The sequence below is a fragment of the Oryctolagus cuniculus genome, chromosome 16 (genome assembly GCF_051225735.1).
Source record: "Oryctolagus cuniculus isolate XC-2025 breed Fujian yellow rabbit chromosome 16, ASM5122573v1, whole genome shotgun sequence".
Taxonomy (NCBI): Eukaryota; Metazoa; Chordata; class Mammalia; order Lagomorpha; family Leporidae; genus Oryctolagus; species Oryctolagus cuniculus.
The window spans coordinates 71341633-71357036 of NC_142882.1; the positions used below are offsets into that span (position 1 = coordinate 71341633).

At 37.3% G+C, this 15404-nt stretch overlaps 1 protein-coding gene across 10 annotated transcripts in view; it reads right to left on the bottom strand.

The window, feature by feature from the left end:
- Positions 1-1245: 1245 nt before the first annotated feature.
- PHF14 (PHD finger protein 14) overlaps positions 1246-15404 on the bottom strand; it is a 185487-nt gene continuing 171328 nt past the window's right edge. For 7 of the 10 annotated variants that reach the window (XR_007922235.3, XR_007922234.3, XR_016222696.1 and 4 more), the window contains one exon: positions 1246-1445. Coding sequence is in view for 5 of the 10 variants with exons in the window: in XM_051852938.3 (XP_051708898.1) it covers positions 1371-1445 (75 nt within the window). In the remaining 5 variants the exon portion in view is untranslated. Of the gene's footprint in view, positions 1446-3204; positions 3307-15404 lie in introns of those variants that run through there. The other 3 variants (XR_016222697.1, XM_051852937.3, XM_051852939.3) reach the window with 3 other exon arrangements.

Genomic DNA, 15404 nt, shown 5'->3' on the forward strand with positions numbered 1-15404 from the left:
ATATACGCTAAACATTTACTATCTACAATATAATAACCATGTTAGCTATGATGTGAATTCTGTGTAATTGCTTCTTTTGAAAAGTGACACTACTGATATGATGCCAAGCTGTGTGAATGTGGGTATTCTAAAAAACTGATGTGAAAAAAAATGTCAAATTCATTTCAGTATTTGTTTATTTCAAGACCCCTGTGCCACTATGCACTGACTTCTCAATGTTTTCTTTGGCTCAAAGTCTTTGGTACAAAATGCATCCAGGGAGCCCATTCTGTGGGCTATCGTTTTTTTCCTGGTATCCACAGTTAGATTATCTGAGGCTATCCTTCGGTGAATAGTCTGCTAACTACTTGCAGTTTCTCCTCATTTCAGCGGGCTGTATCACAGCTGCCAGCATGTCCTACTGTCACATGTTTATTGAGCTTGTCAGATGCATGCGATAAAAATACGGCTCCAGGGCAAACACTGATTCTGTTCCCACAGGGAGGGAGTTGTATGTGGCCATTCTCTTAAAGCCCTCCTAATGTTCTCTCATTTTAAGAAATTCTGCCTTAAATAATCAAAGACATCTGCCAAAAACATTTCACTCTGCAAACAGCAAGCAGATTCATTGCTGCTGCTATAGCTGGCAAATGACAGCTTGGAAATTAGAGCCAGGGAGAATGAAATGGCTGGTTACTGAGAACTGTGAAAAAAATGGGAATCAAGAGAAATTTTGGAAAATTTATAAGCCAAGGAAACATATATAGGAACTGTTCTTAAAATGTTTAGGAAAGGTGTGGAGGTCACAAATTCTGAGTATTTAATTAAAAAGCATGACACTCCTTTTGCAATAGAATATTACATCATCCCTTCTTTTTGTCCTTCTCTGAAACAGTAGACTATCATGTGATACTATCATGTGGTTAATTGGGAGAAAAACGGTATTTCACCTTATGGCAATCGTTGGTTTTAAGTGTTTTCATGTGCAAGCATTTTCTGTTCATTTTGGAACTACATCAGTTTTTTCTTACATTGGTAATGAGAAATACAGTAAAGTCCCTGAAGAAAACAGACCATAAGAACACTTTCAGAGTTTTCTTTTAGGACACCCAGATGTGTTAATACTTAGGTTACAAACAAAACAAAATTCTGTCTTCAGTTCTGAAATTTCAGTTAAGAATTTTTCTCCCTTTAAAAACATTCTGAATGTCCAACTTTTATATAAATGTTGAAATTGGTTAAGAAACCAGCAAATACAAGGTCCTATTCATTTTCAACAACTTTATTGAGAATATTTTGCAAATTAGATTTTACAATTTAACATTTTACATTAGAAATTTTATCTGCTACTACATAAGTTGCAAATATTTCAAAACACTACAGGAAATCCCTCATTTCTTTGGATTTTTCTGTTCCATGCTGAGCTCCTGAGACATATTTTTTCTTTCAGCTTCATTTTCATCTTCCTGTGAAATAAATTTAAGAACATATTAAAATATAAACTTTAGAGAATTTATCAGTCACACTTAACACATTTTAAATAAAATTTATCTGTGGGACTCTAAAGCATTGTGATTTCAGTAATCCTAAGGAATAATGGTAACATTATTTAACACATATTTAGAGTGGGTACTGTTTGATGCTACACATCAACTAAAATCTTCTATGCTATGCTTTCAAATGCAACCCATTTTATCAATGCTCTAAAAATTACTTTTTAAAACACCTGTCACTGAAAAGTGTTCTTTGTAGGGGGTGAGCCAGATATGTTTACTTCACTGTTTGATAAAAAACAATAAATTTAACTTCTAAGACACTTTATGTGCTTCAGCATGGCATTTTGGTCCCATCTAACATACTTTCTTGACAGGTCTGCCAATTTTCCAATTACTTGTACCACCATACGTTATCTGAAGATCAGTTAGGTCTAAAATAGGAAACATGGGGATGTCAGGTTGTGGAATGCTTACAATCTTCTACAGTTTCAATTCTAAGTGGTGGCCTCATAACTCACAGCAGGGTCCTGTGGAATATGGTGAATAAATGAAGTGATATCATAATGTCTGCTACCACAGGAATGAAGTGCATCTTGTGTTCAATATTAAATTCTGCCCTTCAAAGTTAAAATAATGGGAGTCTGGAAAAATGTTTCACCTAACAATTTGTAAGCCATCTTAGTGTTTATGTTTCTTCAACAATCCCAAATACAAAGCAGACTTGCTTTTCTAATACTTCTGGCTTGTCACACAAAATCACTAAAATTAAAAGCATTACTAAATCTTTACTGAGTTAACTAAAAAATGAACAATACTTTTTTTTAGTATTTCTAGCAGCATTAAATGCATCATCCCATATCTCTGTACCTTAGAAAGCCAAATTCAATTGAATTATATAATTGTTAAGCTCTGCTTAGTGAACTGACCTTACTAAAGTAAATGCAAATCAAGGAACATACACTGATTTTCTCTGACAAACCACAAACCTTGCCTGTAACCATTAAGGGGAGAACATTCCTTTATCTACTTTGTCTCTCTAAACACAACAGCAACTGTGATTTAGATTTTGTCAACACCAGGCAAGTGCAGAAATGATCAATATTACCAACCAATCTCAGTCATTACAGATATGTAGAACACCAGGGATGGTGCTTTGAATAACATTTTGGCAATACATCGTTAATGTAATTTCACAAGAAAAATAGCTACTTCATGTCATTCAATTTTTTTTTCCCTCAATGGATCTTTAGTGAATAGATTCAATTATGTTTAATTGATTCCTGAAGATTAATGAACAGGTGGTTTCCATTTTTAGACAAAAGTTCCTAGAGATTACATTTTAATGACATCCTACTGAAAAACAAATTTTACTCCACACTTTTCACTCTTTTCCAGAACATGTTAAATCAGCAGGTAAAGATGGCAAGAAACAATGTTAAATAGCACTGAATTTGTCACTGTGTTCCTCAAGGCAGGGTTTTGTCTTTTTTGTCATATATTTCTACCATCTAACTGGGGATACAGCTGGATTCTGAACTACAGTATGTTTTCTGAACTATGTGAAACAGGGAGTAAGACCTGAACACAGTGCAGGTCTGCCAGAACTCCTGTCACCTGGAAAAGCATAATACTGCTGCTTTTCAGGAGTCACACTGCCAGCAATCTTGACTTACTGTAACAGCACTGAAAACAGAAGTAAGAAAAGAATTTTGAAGGAACACACCTTTCTTTATGCTGAGGATTTGTTTTATAACATCTTGCCATTTTTATACTTTCAAGTAATTGTATAAATAATACGAGCCAATCCTTTTCTTCCTTTACACAATGAGAGCTGTGATAGGGATGAAGAAAAGGGAGGAAAAAAGGCACTCAACACTAAATGCTGGGGCATAATATTAAAATTGCTATTGTATAACATCATCCAGATAATAGTAATAGATTTTACTGTAGGAAAGTATTAGAATTTGACCCACTAAAGCTCCAGCAAGAATTTTTTTTATAAGTGTTAATCTGTGTATTTAACATTGCAGGCCAATTTTTATAAAAATCTTAAATGTAGTTCAAAATTAATAAAATAATTAAAATAGTTCAGGCAACAAATCAAATATTGACAAATAACAGCATAATGAATAAAATTACAGAAGCTTTTTACGAAAGCATTTCTTTACTAGTGGATATTAAAGATGAACAAGAATTTCTTCTGATTGATAGCAGGCCTTTTTTCACTCTGCTGAGATAAGACATCTGTTTCCCAATGAAAGAAGACCCTTGCTACACGGATCATTTTCCTAGTGACAGCCCTGACAAGTTTGACATTTGTTTCATGAAGTGTTCTGAAACCGCCGGCAAGAAAATTTACCCTTTGAGACTACTGGAAAGGAGACAGGCTTACCTCTTAATGTGTAAGCTTGTTAACTCATACTCCAGAAAACATGTTGATTGTGACAACCCTGCCAATCTGCTAGTTACATGTGAATTTCAAGAATGTGCATTCACACAATACATCTATAATACCAAGCAATTAAATGTGCTTGCTTAGTCTTCTTGCTCTTTTGTTCACTGACAGAATTATAGTGAGATCAATCACTTCCAAGCTCACATGGACCATGTAGAAATGGTCTAATGCTCCAGGTTGGCAATCTGAGATTGTAAGAGCTATTCAAACAGGGAAATAAGTAAAAACACTGCAAACTACATCCCTCTTACCACCAATTAAAACTTGCAAGATTTTTACTAAAATGTTATTCAGCTTGTGCCACCAATTTTGAATAGAGGAATCCTCTTACTTTTCCTCATTTACAGATAGGATTTAATTTTTTTTAGAATAGGTCAAATAATTGATGACAACTATTAAAACTTATCCATCCTTCTTTTTGTTTCTCTTAAGAGGAAGCAACCTTAAGCAATCGCCGATTATTTTAGCTCCTGGGATTTTTTTTTTTTAAAGATTTATTCTACTTGAAAGTCACAGTTACACAGAGATAGAAGGAGAGGCAGAGAGAGAGAGAGAGAGAGAGAGAGAGAGGTCTTCCATCGGCTGGTTCACTCCCCAGATGGCCACAATGGGTAGAGCTGTGCCGATCCGAAACCAGGAGCCAGGAGCCTCTTCCGGGTCTCACACATGGGTACAAGGGCAAGGACTTGGGCCATCTTCTACTGCTTTCCCAGGCCATAGCAGAGAGCTGGATTGGAAGTGGAGCAGCTGGGTCTCGGATCAGCGCCTATTTGGGATGCCAGCACCGCAGGCGGCGGCTTTACCCGCTACACCATAGCACCGGCCCCAGCTCCTGGGATTTCTATCACTCAAGTGTATTTGGACCCAAATTGGGATTTCTATCACTCAAGTGTATTGGGACCCAAATTATGAGTACAAGTGACTCTATTTTTACACTGTACTGCTGATTTTTTTTTTTGTACTGCAAACTTTTAAGTGACTTCTTTTAAAGGCAAGATTATATAAAGGGACAACTTTCCTCTTTCCATTATATTTTTATGATGACAATCTAAGTACCTGTAGAGTGGAGAGATCTGGTCAATACCACCTTAACCAAAAGATTCAGGTTACCATTAGGTAATAATTAATATTAACCCCCTGATATGATGGCTAACATGGGCTCATCACTCTGGTTTGTGGTATCATTCCTAATTTGTACAACCTCAATACAATCAAGAGACTAAGAGGACATGACAGTTAAATGCATAGTGGAATCCTGCCCATAAAAGGACACTACTGGGAAATTGGATAGAATTTGAATATGGCCTATAGAGTAGTTGGTAATATATCAATGTTAACTTCCTGTTTTTAGTAATTGTACTATGGTTATATAAGATTATAACACTATATGAAACTAAATAAAGGGCAAATGGGAATTCTCTTCTACTGCTTCTGCAATTTTTTCTAAGATATGTTAAATTAAGATGATTAAAAAACCAGAAAAGAAAAATGGTTCCCGAATGACAGCTTTCTAAATTCAAATCAAGAAAATAAAATGTAGGCCGGAACCGCAGCTCAGTAGGCTAATCCTCCGCCTTGTGGCACCAGCACACTGGGTTCTAGTCCCGGTCGGGGTGCCAGATTCTGTCCCGGTTGCCCCCCTTCCAGGCCAGCTCTCTCCTGTGGTCTGGGAGTGCAGTGGAGGAGGCCCAGGTGCTTGGGCCCTGCACCCCATGGGAGACCAGGAGAAGCACCTGGCTCCTGCCTTCGGATCAGCGCGGTGCGCCGGCCGCAGCACGCTGACCGCCGCGGCCATTGGAGGGTGAACCAATGGTAAAAAGGAAGACCTTTCTGTCTCTCTCTCTCACTGTCTACTCTGCCTGTCAAAAAAAAAAAAAAAAAAAAAAAGTATAGGTAAGGTTTTAAAAGGAGAGGAAGGCATATGGTCTAGACATTAAGGCACCAGTTGGGACTCTTGTGTCCTACATGAGAGTGACTGGGTTTGATTCCTGTCTCTGCTCCTGATTCCCACATCTTCCAACATGGGCTCTGGGAGACAGCAACTGATGGTTCCTGAGGTCCCATCCCTGCTACCTGCTACCCACATGGGAGAACTAGATGGGGTTCCTGGCTCCTGGCTCCGGGCTCTGGCCCCGGCCCAGCTGTTATGGGAACCTGGGGAGTGAACTAGTGGATGAAGGCTCTCTTTTCTGTTTCTCAAACCAGAAATAAGTAAATAAAAGATTTTATAAGGAAAAAAATCCAAAGTATCTGGCCCCTATACTGACATATACAGCTAAAATAAATTGCTTGGTTTCTAATATCCTATTTAAAATTCCTTTGCTAAGTACCAAAAATGTTCACAATGGGAGCTGGTGTTGTAGCATAGTAGGTTTGGCCCCCATCTGTGGCACCTGCATCCCAAATGGGTGCTGGTTCATGTCCTGGATGCTCCACTTCCGATCCAGCTCTCTGCCTGAGAAAGCAGTGGAGAACCACCTAAGTGCTTGGGTCCCTGCACCCACGTAGGAGACCCAGAAAAAGCTGCTGGCTCCTGGCTTCCATCTGTCCCAGCCCTGTCCATTGCAGCCATTTGGGGAGTGAACCAGTGGATGGATGACCTCTCTCTCTGTTTCTCCTTCTCTCTCTCCCTGTAACTCTGTCTCTCAAATAAAAATAAATAAATCTTAAAAAAAAAGTTGATGTTGAGTAAAAATAAAACGTTCACAATGGTGATGTTACTGATTTTTATTTTCTTGTCTGTGCTTTCTCACATTTTCTTACTTTTCCACTATAAGGATGGATTACTTTCACAATCAGAAAACATAAGATTTCTTTCAAGTACCTTTATAATCTACATTTACAAAAAGAATGATGTTAGTTTCTTTTACACAGGAAAGATAACTACTGGGACAACAGTAAAATGAAGCAAGAAAGTGTAGTCACAATTAACTTAAAATGTTTCTATTTTCTTAAGATATTTTCTATTTTAAATGTTTCTTTGACTAATCAGAGAAGAAACAGTTAATAATAGTTGGATTCAAGTTGATATACAAATTATCTGTATGCTTTAATAATGGTCCTTATAAAATATAAATATGAACAACTTTTAGAAAAAAACCAGTCACCTGCAACCTCTTCTAACTACTGGCAGTTATAGAACAAGTACAAGTGAGGAAAAGCAATACATACAATACAGTTTCAATCTGTGGTCAAAAACTACCGTCCTTTATTCATGTAAAACACACATCAGATATAACTCTTAATAGCTTTTAAGACCCTGCTTTAATACAGAAAATATGCCAGTGCTGCACAACAAGAAAAAATTTATCTTCATAACTGGAAAACTACAGATGATAATGAAAATGTTTTAGGCAAAATGAGCAAGCTGCATGCTTCAGACTAAAATTAATTAGAGTTTTTAATGTTTTGAAATTCCACCATAATTCTTTAAATGGTGCATTTACTCCATAGTAATAAACACTTGGATCATTAAGTAAAGTGCAAAATGTGTGTGATGTGCTACATTTAACAACCTTTGGCCTTTTTTTTCTGTAGTTCTACATTCAGTTTTCCAAGGCATTGAATAAGCAATTGAAGACCACAATTAAATTTCCTGACTTTGCATATTTCAGATTCTTATTTCATTTACTACAAAAGGCAATTAATCTACCATTTTACAACTGATTTCCAACTTTAGTGGGCCATGATAGATACTGAAATGAACTTACAAGAAATGCTTAATTAAATTTACTGTAAAAAGCATAAGTAAGGACAGAAGTTGCATATCTAATTAATTAGAAATTCTAGTGTTACATTATAAAATTAAAGTAACATGGGGCCTTTTTAATAAACCCAGTTCAAACGCATATGTTATTATGCTGAATGCGTCTACTTTGTACATTTATACCTGTTTTCTCTACTTGGTGATTCACATACAAGATGGGCAATTAAGAATCTCCCTACATTTACCGTTACAAAATTATCTCCATTATTTCATCAGCAAATAAGAGACAACAAGGACAGCAGTGAATTTCCCACTTCATGTATGAGAATACAAAAATACAGTGTTTCATATCAAGAGATTTTCAGGTTGGATAAAAATCACTGATTGGCTCATTAAAATTTTCAGATAATTACATGCACAGAAACATACATGTTTAGTATACTTAGAAATTAGTAATCTCTAAATTCATTAAACCAACAGGAAAATATGTTATGTAATATATTTTATTCATTCATGATTATATAAGCAATAGCCATAATACTGGACTCGGCCGTTGTGGAAGCAGTGCCTTCTTCAATAGAATGTGATAGTACTTTGTTTAGCCTTCACTGGACAACAAGTATATTAAGGTGACACATACTGAATTATATGGATTAGAAGAAAAAAATTTATTTGGTTAGTAAGGCTCTAAGGTTCATTTTTTTCATAACTTTCATGCTGCCATTAGAAAAATCATAATCATAGGCCATCTTAATCATACCACAATAAAAAAAAAGAGAAGCTACTGAAAATATAATTTTGTATTCCATTGTTGAGTCTTGATGATCTAAGCAAAGAATAGTTATAGCTCACTTCACTGTCAAAGAAACAAATATAATTAATATAAATAATAATATAACAATCTTAATGCTGATATAGAACAAAGAGAAGATCTCCAAAAAGTGAAAAATAATATTTAATGAAAATGAAATTATGCATATAACTTGATCTTAATGAATCAAATTTATAAGTTACAAAGTAAAGGCTATAGTTTACATTAATATATAAACAATATAATTTAAAGTATTTTGATAATTCAAATTCTTCCAATATCATTATTTTTGGGACTTGATAAACTATTTTAGACTGTTCATTTTGAGACTAAGAAACAGTTTAGTTTCTAAATTATTCTGTCAAGCAGGAAATTGTCAAAGTATTCCTCTTAACAGCCACATCAAGTTCAAAGATGGGCTTTAGGGTGATCTGGAAGGAACCCCAAGATGTATGGGGTTAAGTCTCTCTCATTCTCTTTCATATCGCCTTAGGGTAATCAAATCGTTGAATAGTAAAGAGTCCTAAGAGATCTTATCTAATTCTCCATTCTAAGCAAGAAAATTCAGATCACTAGACTGACAAAAATCTGAAATAAATTTCACCAGACTTTTTTTTTTTTTTTTTTTGACAGGCAGAGTGGACAGTGAGAGAGAGAGACAGAGAGAAAGGTCCTTTTGCCGTTGGTTCACCCTCCAATGGCCACCGCGGCCGGCGAGCTGCGGCCGGCGCACTGTGCTGATCTGAAGCCAGGAGCCAGGTGCTTTTCCTGGTCTCCCATGGGGTGCAGGGCCCACTTGGGCCATCCTCCACTGCACTCCCAGGCCACAGCAGAGAGCTGGCCTGGAAGAGGGGCAACCGGGACAGAATCTGGCGCCCCGACCGGGACTAGAACCCGGTGTGCCGGTGCCGCTAGGTGGAGGATTAGCCTAGTAAGCCACAGCGCCGGCCTCACCAGACTCTTAAAACTGCCTAATGACTATTCCTTGAGTGGTCTCCTAAACTCAAATGATGTAAAAATACTATGTTAAAGGAAAAACAGTTCTTTATACCCTAATGTGATGCGCTGTGAAGTGACGGTCACCTCTGGTCTGGTCGCTGGTAGCCTCACAGTAATGTGCAATCTAAGCCTAATCATGAAAGAATATCAGACAAACTCAAACTGAGGGACATTCTGCAAAATAACTGAACAGTACTCTTCAAAGGTGTCAAAGTCATGGGAGACAAAAGAGACTAAGAAACTACCATACACTAGCAACCTACCATATACTAGCAAAGATTTAAGGATATACGATAATGAAATGAAATAGGAGATCCAAGACTAGAGAAAGGACACTAGTGGCAACACTGGTAGAATCCAAAAAATTCTATGATTTACTTAGTAGTATTCACTAAGGTTAATTTCTTAGTTTGATAATTTTTTTATCCTTACATAAAATGTCAACATAAGGAGTAGCTGGGTAAAGAGTATAAGAAATCTCTTCATATTATTTTAGCAACTCTTTTAAAGGCTAAAATATTGCAATGTAAAAAGTCAAAACATCCAAGCACCAAATAATCTTCGTTGGATAATTCAGAACAAGTACAATTTTGGTTTCAAATAGTCAACAGTTACGCAGAGGCAGTCACTGTTACCAATAATGGGTTTTCAGCATTTTGGTAATATAAGTAGCTCATTCCTGACTCCTCAATACAAATCAGTATCTATTGCCTGCCAGTAAAATCATACAGACATCCAGTAATAATGATGATGTTTCACACAAGAAACTGAATGTTGTGTTTTCTGGATTCATGCAGTTTAAGACCAGGAAGTACTTAAGCTAAAAAAAGGGGGGGAGGGGAGAAGATGACAACGAAAGAAAAGAAATTTCTCCATAGAAGCATCATTTGATCTAGGACTGACTTAATTGTATATAAATGTGAAAACAAAGTGAAAATATTAGGCAATCAACACATAAAGAATCAATTTGCTCTATCTGCCCTGGTTTTTTGGTAATCCATGGACAGACTTGATTTTGTTGATTAAATACTCTTCTCATTTCAGAGAAGTCTGGAATAAATTTTGTTCCTTGACTCACATCAAGCATTTTTAAAGATGATCAATCTTCTTAGAACTATACATATGAAATCTGTTTTCTTTATATCAATAAAAATAAATAAAATAAATTTTAAAAATTGCTTAAAAAATGAGATGTCTTAAACCTTAAAGTAACTTCATTCAAAGAATCCTTCCTTTCTTTATACCAAAAACTTTTATTAAACAATGACTGTATTCCAGATCAGGAGAGTTCTTAAAAATTAACATTCTACAGAGTTGGGCTATGACATGAAAATAATATAACTTCCTTCATGCCCAAATATTAGTACCATTAATCATTACAACAAGGATTTCTCAGTGTAACTTACATTGCTCCTTTATTAAGATAAACTTAACATCAAAGACTACACCTTTCAGAAATAGTTATGTTCAAAAAGTGAATTTTTAAAACTACACAAGTGCACATATGAAGTTTCTTAAAATATCTTGTTTCAAGCTGAGTGCCATTTTCCCCAGAGTGAACCCATTAATCTTCATGGTTTTATTGAAAATTAATAGCTCATTAGACATTCAAGTAACACTTTTCCTATGGAACATTAATTTTTCATGAATTAAAAGAGTTGATTTTGCTTCAAGAAAAATTAAAAATTATTATTTTAGGAAATTCCATAAAAAGAAATTCTCCAATAACAGCATTTCATAATGACTGTCAAAAGTAACAACTGTGTTTCCACATATTGAATTTGTAAAATATTTCTTAGCTTCTACATTTATTTATTTTTTTAAGAGACAATGACTAAATGGTTTAAACTCATTATGAAGAGTTAAAATTGTATATGTGTGGGTGTAAAAAGTTAAGCTTAAGCTTACAGGTTTAAACCTTCCTGGTGCAGCTGTAAAAATAAAACAGAGTGAAGTAGCACCTTGACAGTAGGGACTCCATTTTGGAGCACTTAAGACTGCATTCTGGGAAAGCAACCCCCCCACCATGAGACTCTGGTCTGAAACTATGATTTCAAATGGTCGGACAATAGCAGTGCACTACATCACCCTTGGCAGAGCACAAAAATCCCCTAGCATGATTGCTCAAGCTTAAAAGTAGAAAGGTTGCACCTGGGTTACCTGGGCTAATAATGAAGATGTGATTTGTCTATGTCTTAAGATCATAATTGCTGATTGTAAGATTTTAGCAACCGCTTAGCAACCGTGTATTCTCTCCCCCTCCCGATTTTGCGGTTTTTGCCTTTATAAACCCTATGCTGTAGTTCCTCACTGCTCCTCTGTCCTTGTCAGAGGGCCCCAACATGTTGGATCAATAAATTTAACCCTTTGCTGGTTGCATGAGAGAAAAAGTCTCTTAAAGTCGTTCCTTGGGCGGTGGGCTTTTTTGGACCCTAACAATTATATTTAAAAACATCCTCCAATGCATACTTAAAAGATTCACAAAAGCAGGTCACTTGGCAAGTATTAAATCACTTACAAAGCTGGCCTGGAAATGTATTCATTTAACCAATGGTTTCTATGCTCAGTTAGTTATTTGCTAGGTATAGAAATTTTCCAATATTTCTTAATTTAGGTTATGACATTAGGAAAATATTACTTCATAGAATGGTATTTTCAAACATCTCATTTAAAAATAGATATCCAATAAGATTCATCTTTGATTAAAAATGTTGGGTATTAAAAAGCCTGATATATAAGACAGACCCCGTCTTATGGAACCTATAGTTTGTGGCCCAAACTAGCAATTACTCAAATAATTGCATCACTGCAATTATGACATATTCAATGAAAGAAAAACACAGTGCTTTAAGACTTGTATGAAAAGACCTTAAAGTCTCCATCCTCCAAAAAAATGACTAACATGTTGAGATCTGAAGGAAAAGGAGTTGTCCAGGCAGAGAATAGAGGGAAGAATATTCTAAGTAGAGGGATCAGTAGAAAGGTTAAGTCAGCCAAAGCCCAGTGAGAGACAGGAAGACAGCAAGAAATGATGTGGGAAGGCAGACAATACTGCTTTAATAGTTCTAGGGTTACCCACTGCTCATCTACTTACCATGTTCTTTATATTTTTGTCCTGTTTCTTCTGTGCAGTTATGAAATGAAGGAATCTTGGGCTTTGTGGTCAGGGACTGGCAAATCAAGATTCATATCTTATACATATCACCTGAAACCACTTTGAAGAAGTCATTTATCTTTTCCTAGACCTCTTCTGTAAAATAATAGCAACTACTTTGGACTGCATGAAAGAAGATGTGAGGAACCTAGCACAAATTCTGGCCCAGAGAAAGAACCTCTAGGGACCGGCGCTGTGGCATATCGGGTAAAGCCACCGCCTGCAGTGCTGGCATCCCATATGGGCACCGGTTCTAGTCCCGGCAGCTCTGCTTTCGATTCAGCTCTCTGCTATGGCCTGGGAAGGCAGTAGAAGATGGCCCAAGTCCTTGGGCCCCTGCACCTATGTGGGAGACCCAAAAAAAGCTCCTGGCTCCTGGCTTCGGATTGGTGTAGCTCCAGTCATTGTGGTCAATTGGGGAGTGAACCAGCAGATGGAAGACCTTTCTCTCTCTCTCTGCCTCTCCTCTCTCTGCGTAACTCTTTCAAGTAAATAAATAAATACTTAAAGAAAGAAAGAAAGAAACAAAGAAAGAAAGAACGAACGAACCTCTATTCCTTGGTTCCCCTCCTCACTCTCTCAGGCTAACTTTATGATAGGTTTTAACCATCAGGACTACCGATATGGAGGAAAGTAGTGGAGATCATCTTCAAAAACAGCGCTTGCATAGCTGTAATAATCACAATTGTGCTATTAAATAGAACCTATTCCAATTATGTTTCTTTAATTCCTTACTCTTTTAATTTCAACTGTTTGTATAGTCATACAATTGTTTGTATTACTCAAAGACAACAAGTATAAAAAATTAACTGAGTTAATCATTACACTCAAACATATCCACTTATATGCAATAATTAGGAAGAGGCTAATAATTAAATAATTCCTCAAAACTACACCATGAGCATTTGATTACCATTTTTGATTAATGTTCTTCCCAGAGTTAACATAATCTGCATAATCTTGTCACTGTAGATGAATGCAAATTAGTGCCTTTTATCCTTGAATAAAGTGACAATCCTAACAAAGTGGTTAAACTGATAACGGTCTTGGAAATCTAGGTAGGACCAAAATATAAGAATAATAAATACTCATAATGATTTGGTTTAGAAATTAGACAAATACAGTTTATCAAAGTGGCTTAAGGACTTTTCGCATGATTGCTTTAAAGGAAACAGGCACAGTCCACAACTTTACAAATAAAAAGCATTGTTTAAATGTCTACATAAACATATGGGAAATATAAGGATACTTCAGAGATCTAGGCAAAACTCTTGATTCCAGTGGTCTGTACCATTCAGTTGCTTAAACACAAATTCTAGGCATATTCCTTAATTCCTTTCTCTCATACTCCTCAACTAACTCCTACTGTCTTATCCCAAAAAGGAATCTAAAATCTGTCCAGTGCTATATCCATTGTTACTTTCTTCTCCTTCTTTCTCCTTCTTCTTTTTCAAGATTTGAAAGTCAAAGTTACAGAGAGAAGGGGGGGAGGAAGAGAGGAAGAGAGGAAGAGAGGGAGAGAGAGAGAGAGAGAGAGGGAGAGGGAGGGGGAGAGAGAGAGAGAGGGAGAGAGAGAGGGAGAGGGAGAGAGAGGGAGAGAGAGAGGGAGAGGGAGGGGGGAGGGGGAGAGAGAGAGAGAGAGAGAGAGAGAGAGAGAGAGAGAGAGAGATCTTCCATCCATTGGGACAATCCCCAGATGGCTGCAGTGGTCAGCACTGGGCCAGGCTGAGCCAGGAGTTTCTTTCAGGTCTCCTACATGTGTGCAGGGCCCAAACACTGGCCATCTTCCACTGCCCTTCCCAGGCCATCAGCAGGGAGCTAGATCAGAAGTGGAGCAGCCAAGACATGAACTGGTGCCCATGTGGAATGCTGGCACTGTAGGCAGTGGCTTTACCTGCTATGGCACAATGCCAGCCTCATTGTTACAATCTTAACTCAAAGTATCATGGAGGCATTGGTTTTGGTAGGACAAAAATCATATCACAACCCACCCTTGCTCAAAACTCTACAATAGCTTCACATCAGAAGTAAAATCCAAACTCTATCCATTGCCTAGGAAGTACCCATCACCTATGTGGTTTTATCTTGTATAGTTCTCCTTGTGTTCACCTAGCTGTAGCTGAACTTCTGATTCCTGACCAGCTGTACTACCCCTGTCTTCTCTGCCCTTGATTTTGTTTCTCATTACATACATCTCAGTCATAGAAGAGTTATTCCCATTTCTACTGAATAAATTGAAGGTTGATAACATTAAGAAACAACTCTTGAGGCCGGCGCCGTGGCTCACTAGGCTAATCCTCCGCCTTGTAGGGCCGGCACACCGGGTTCTAGTCCCAGTCGGGGCACTGGATTCTGTCCCGGTTGCCCCTCTTCCAGGCCAGCTCTCTGCTGTGACCCGGGAGTGCAGTGGAGGATAGCCCAAGTCCTTGGGCCCTGCACCCACATGGGAGACCAGGAAAAGCACCTGGCTCCTGGCTTCAGATCAGCGCGGTGCGCCAGCCGCAGCGCACCGGCCGCGGCGGCCATTGGAGGGTGAACCAATGACAAAAAGGAAGACCTTTCTCTCTGTCTCTCTCTCTCACTGTCCACTCTGCCTGTCAAAAAAAACAAAAACAAAAACAAAAACAAAAACAAACAAACAAACAAAAAAAACCCTCTTGGTCATACATCTAAAGTTATTAGAGAAGTGAGGGTTCAAACTCAGCCCTTTCTGATTTCCTGGGGAATTCTCTTTTCAATATACATTTGTGTATACTTAGAACTGCTTAGGACTGATAAATTTTAAAAGCTTCACATACTTTCCT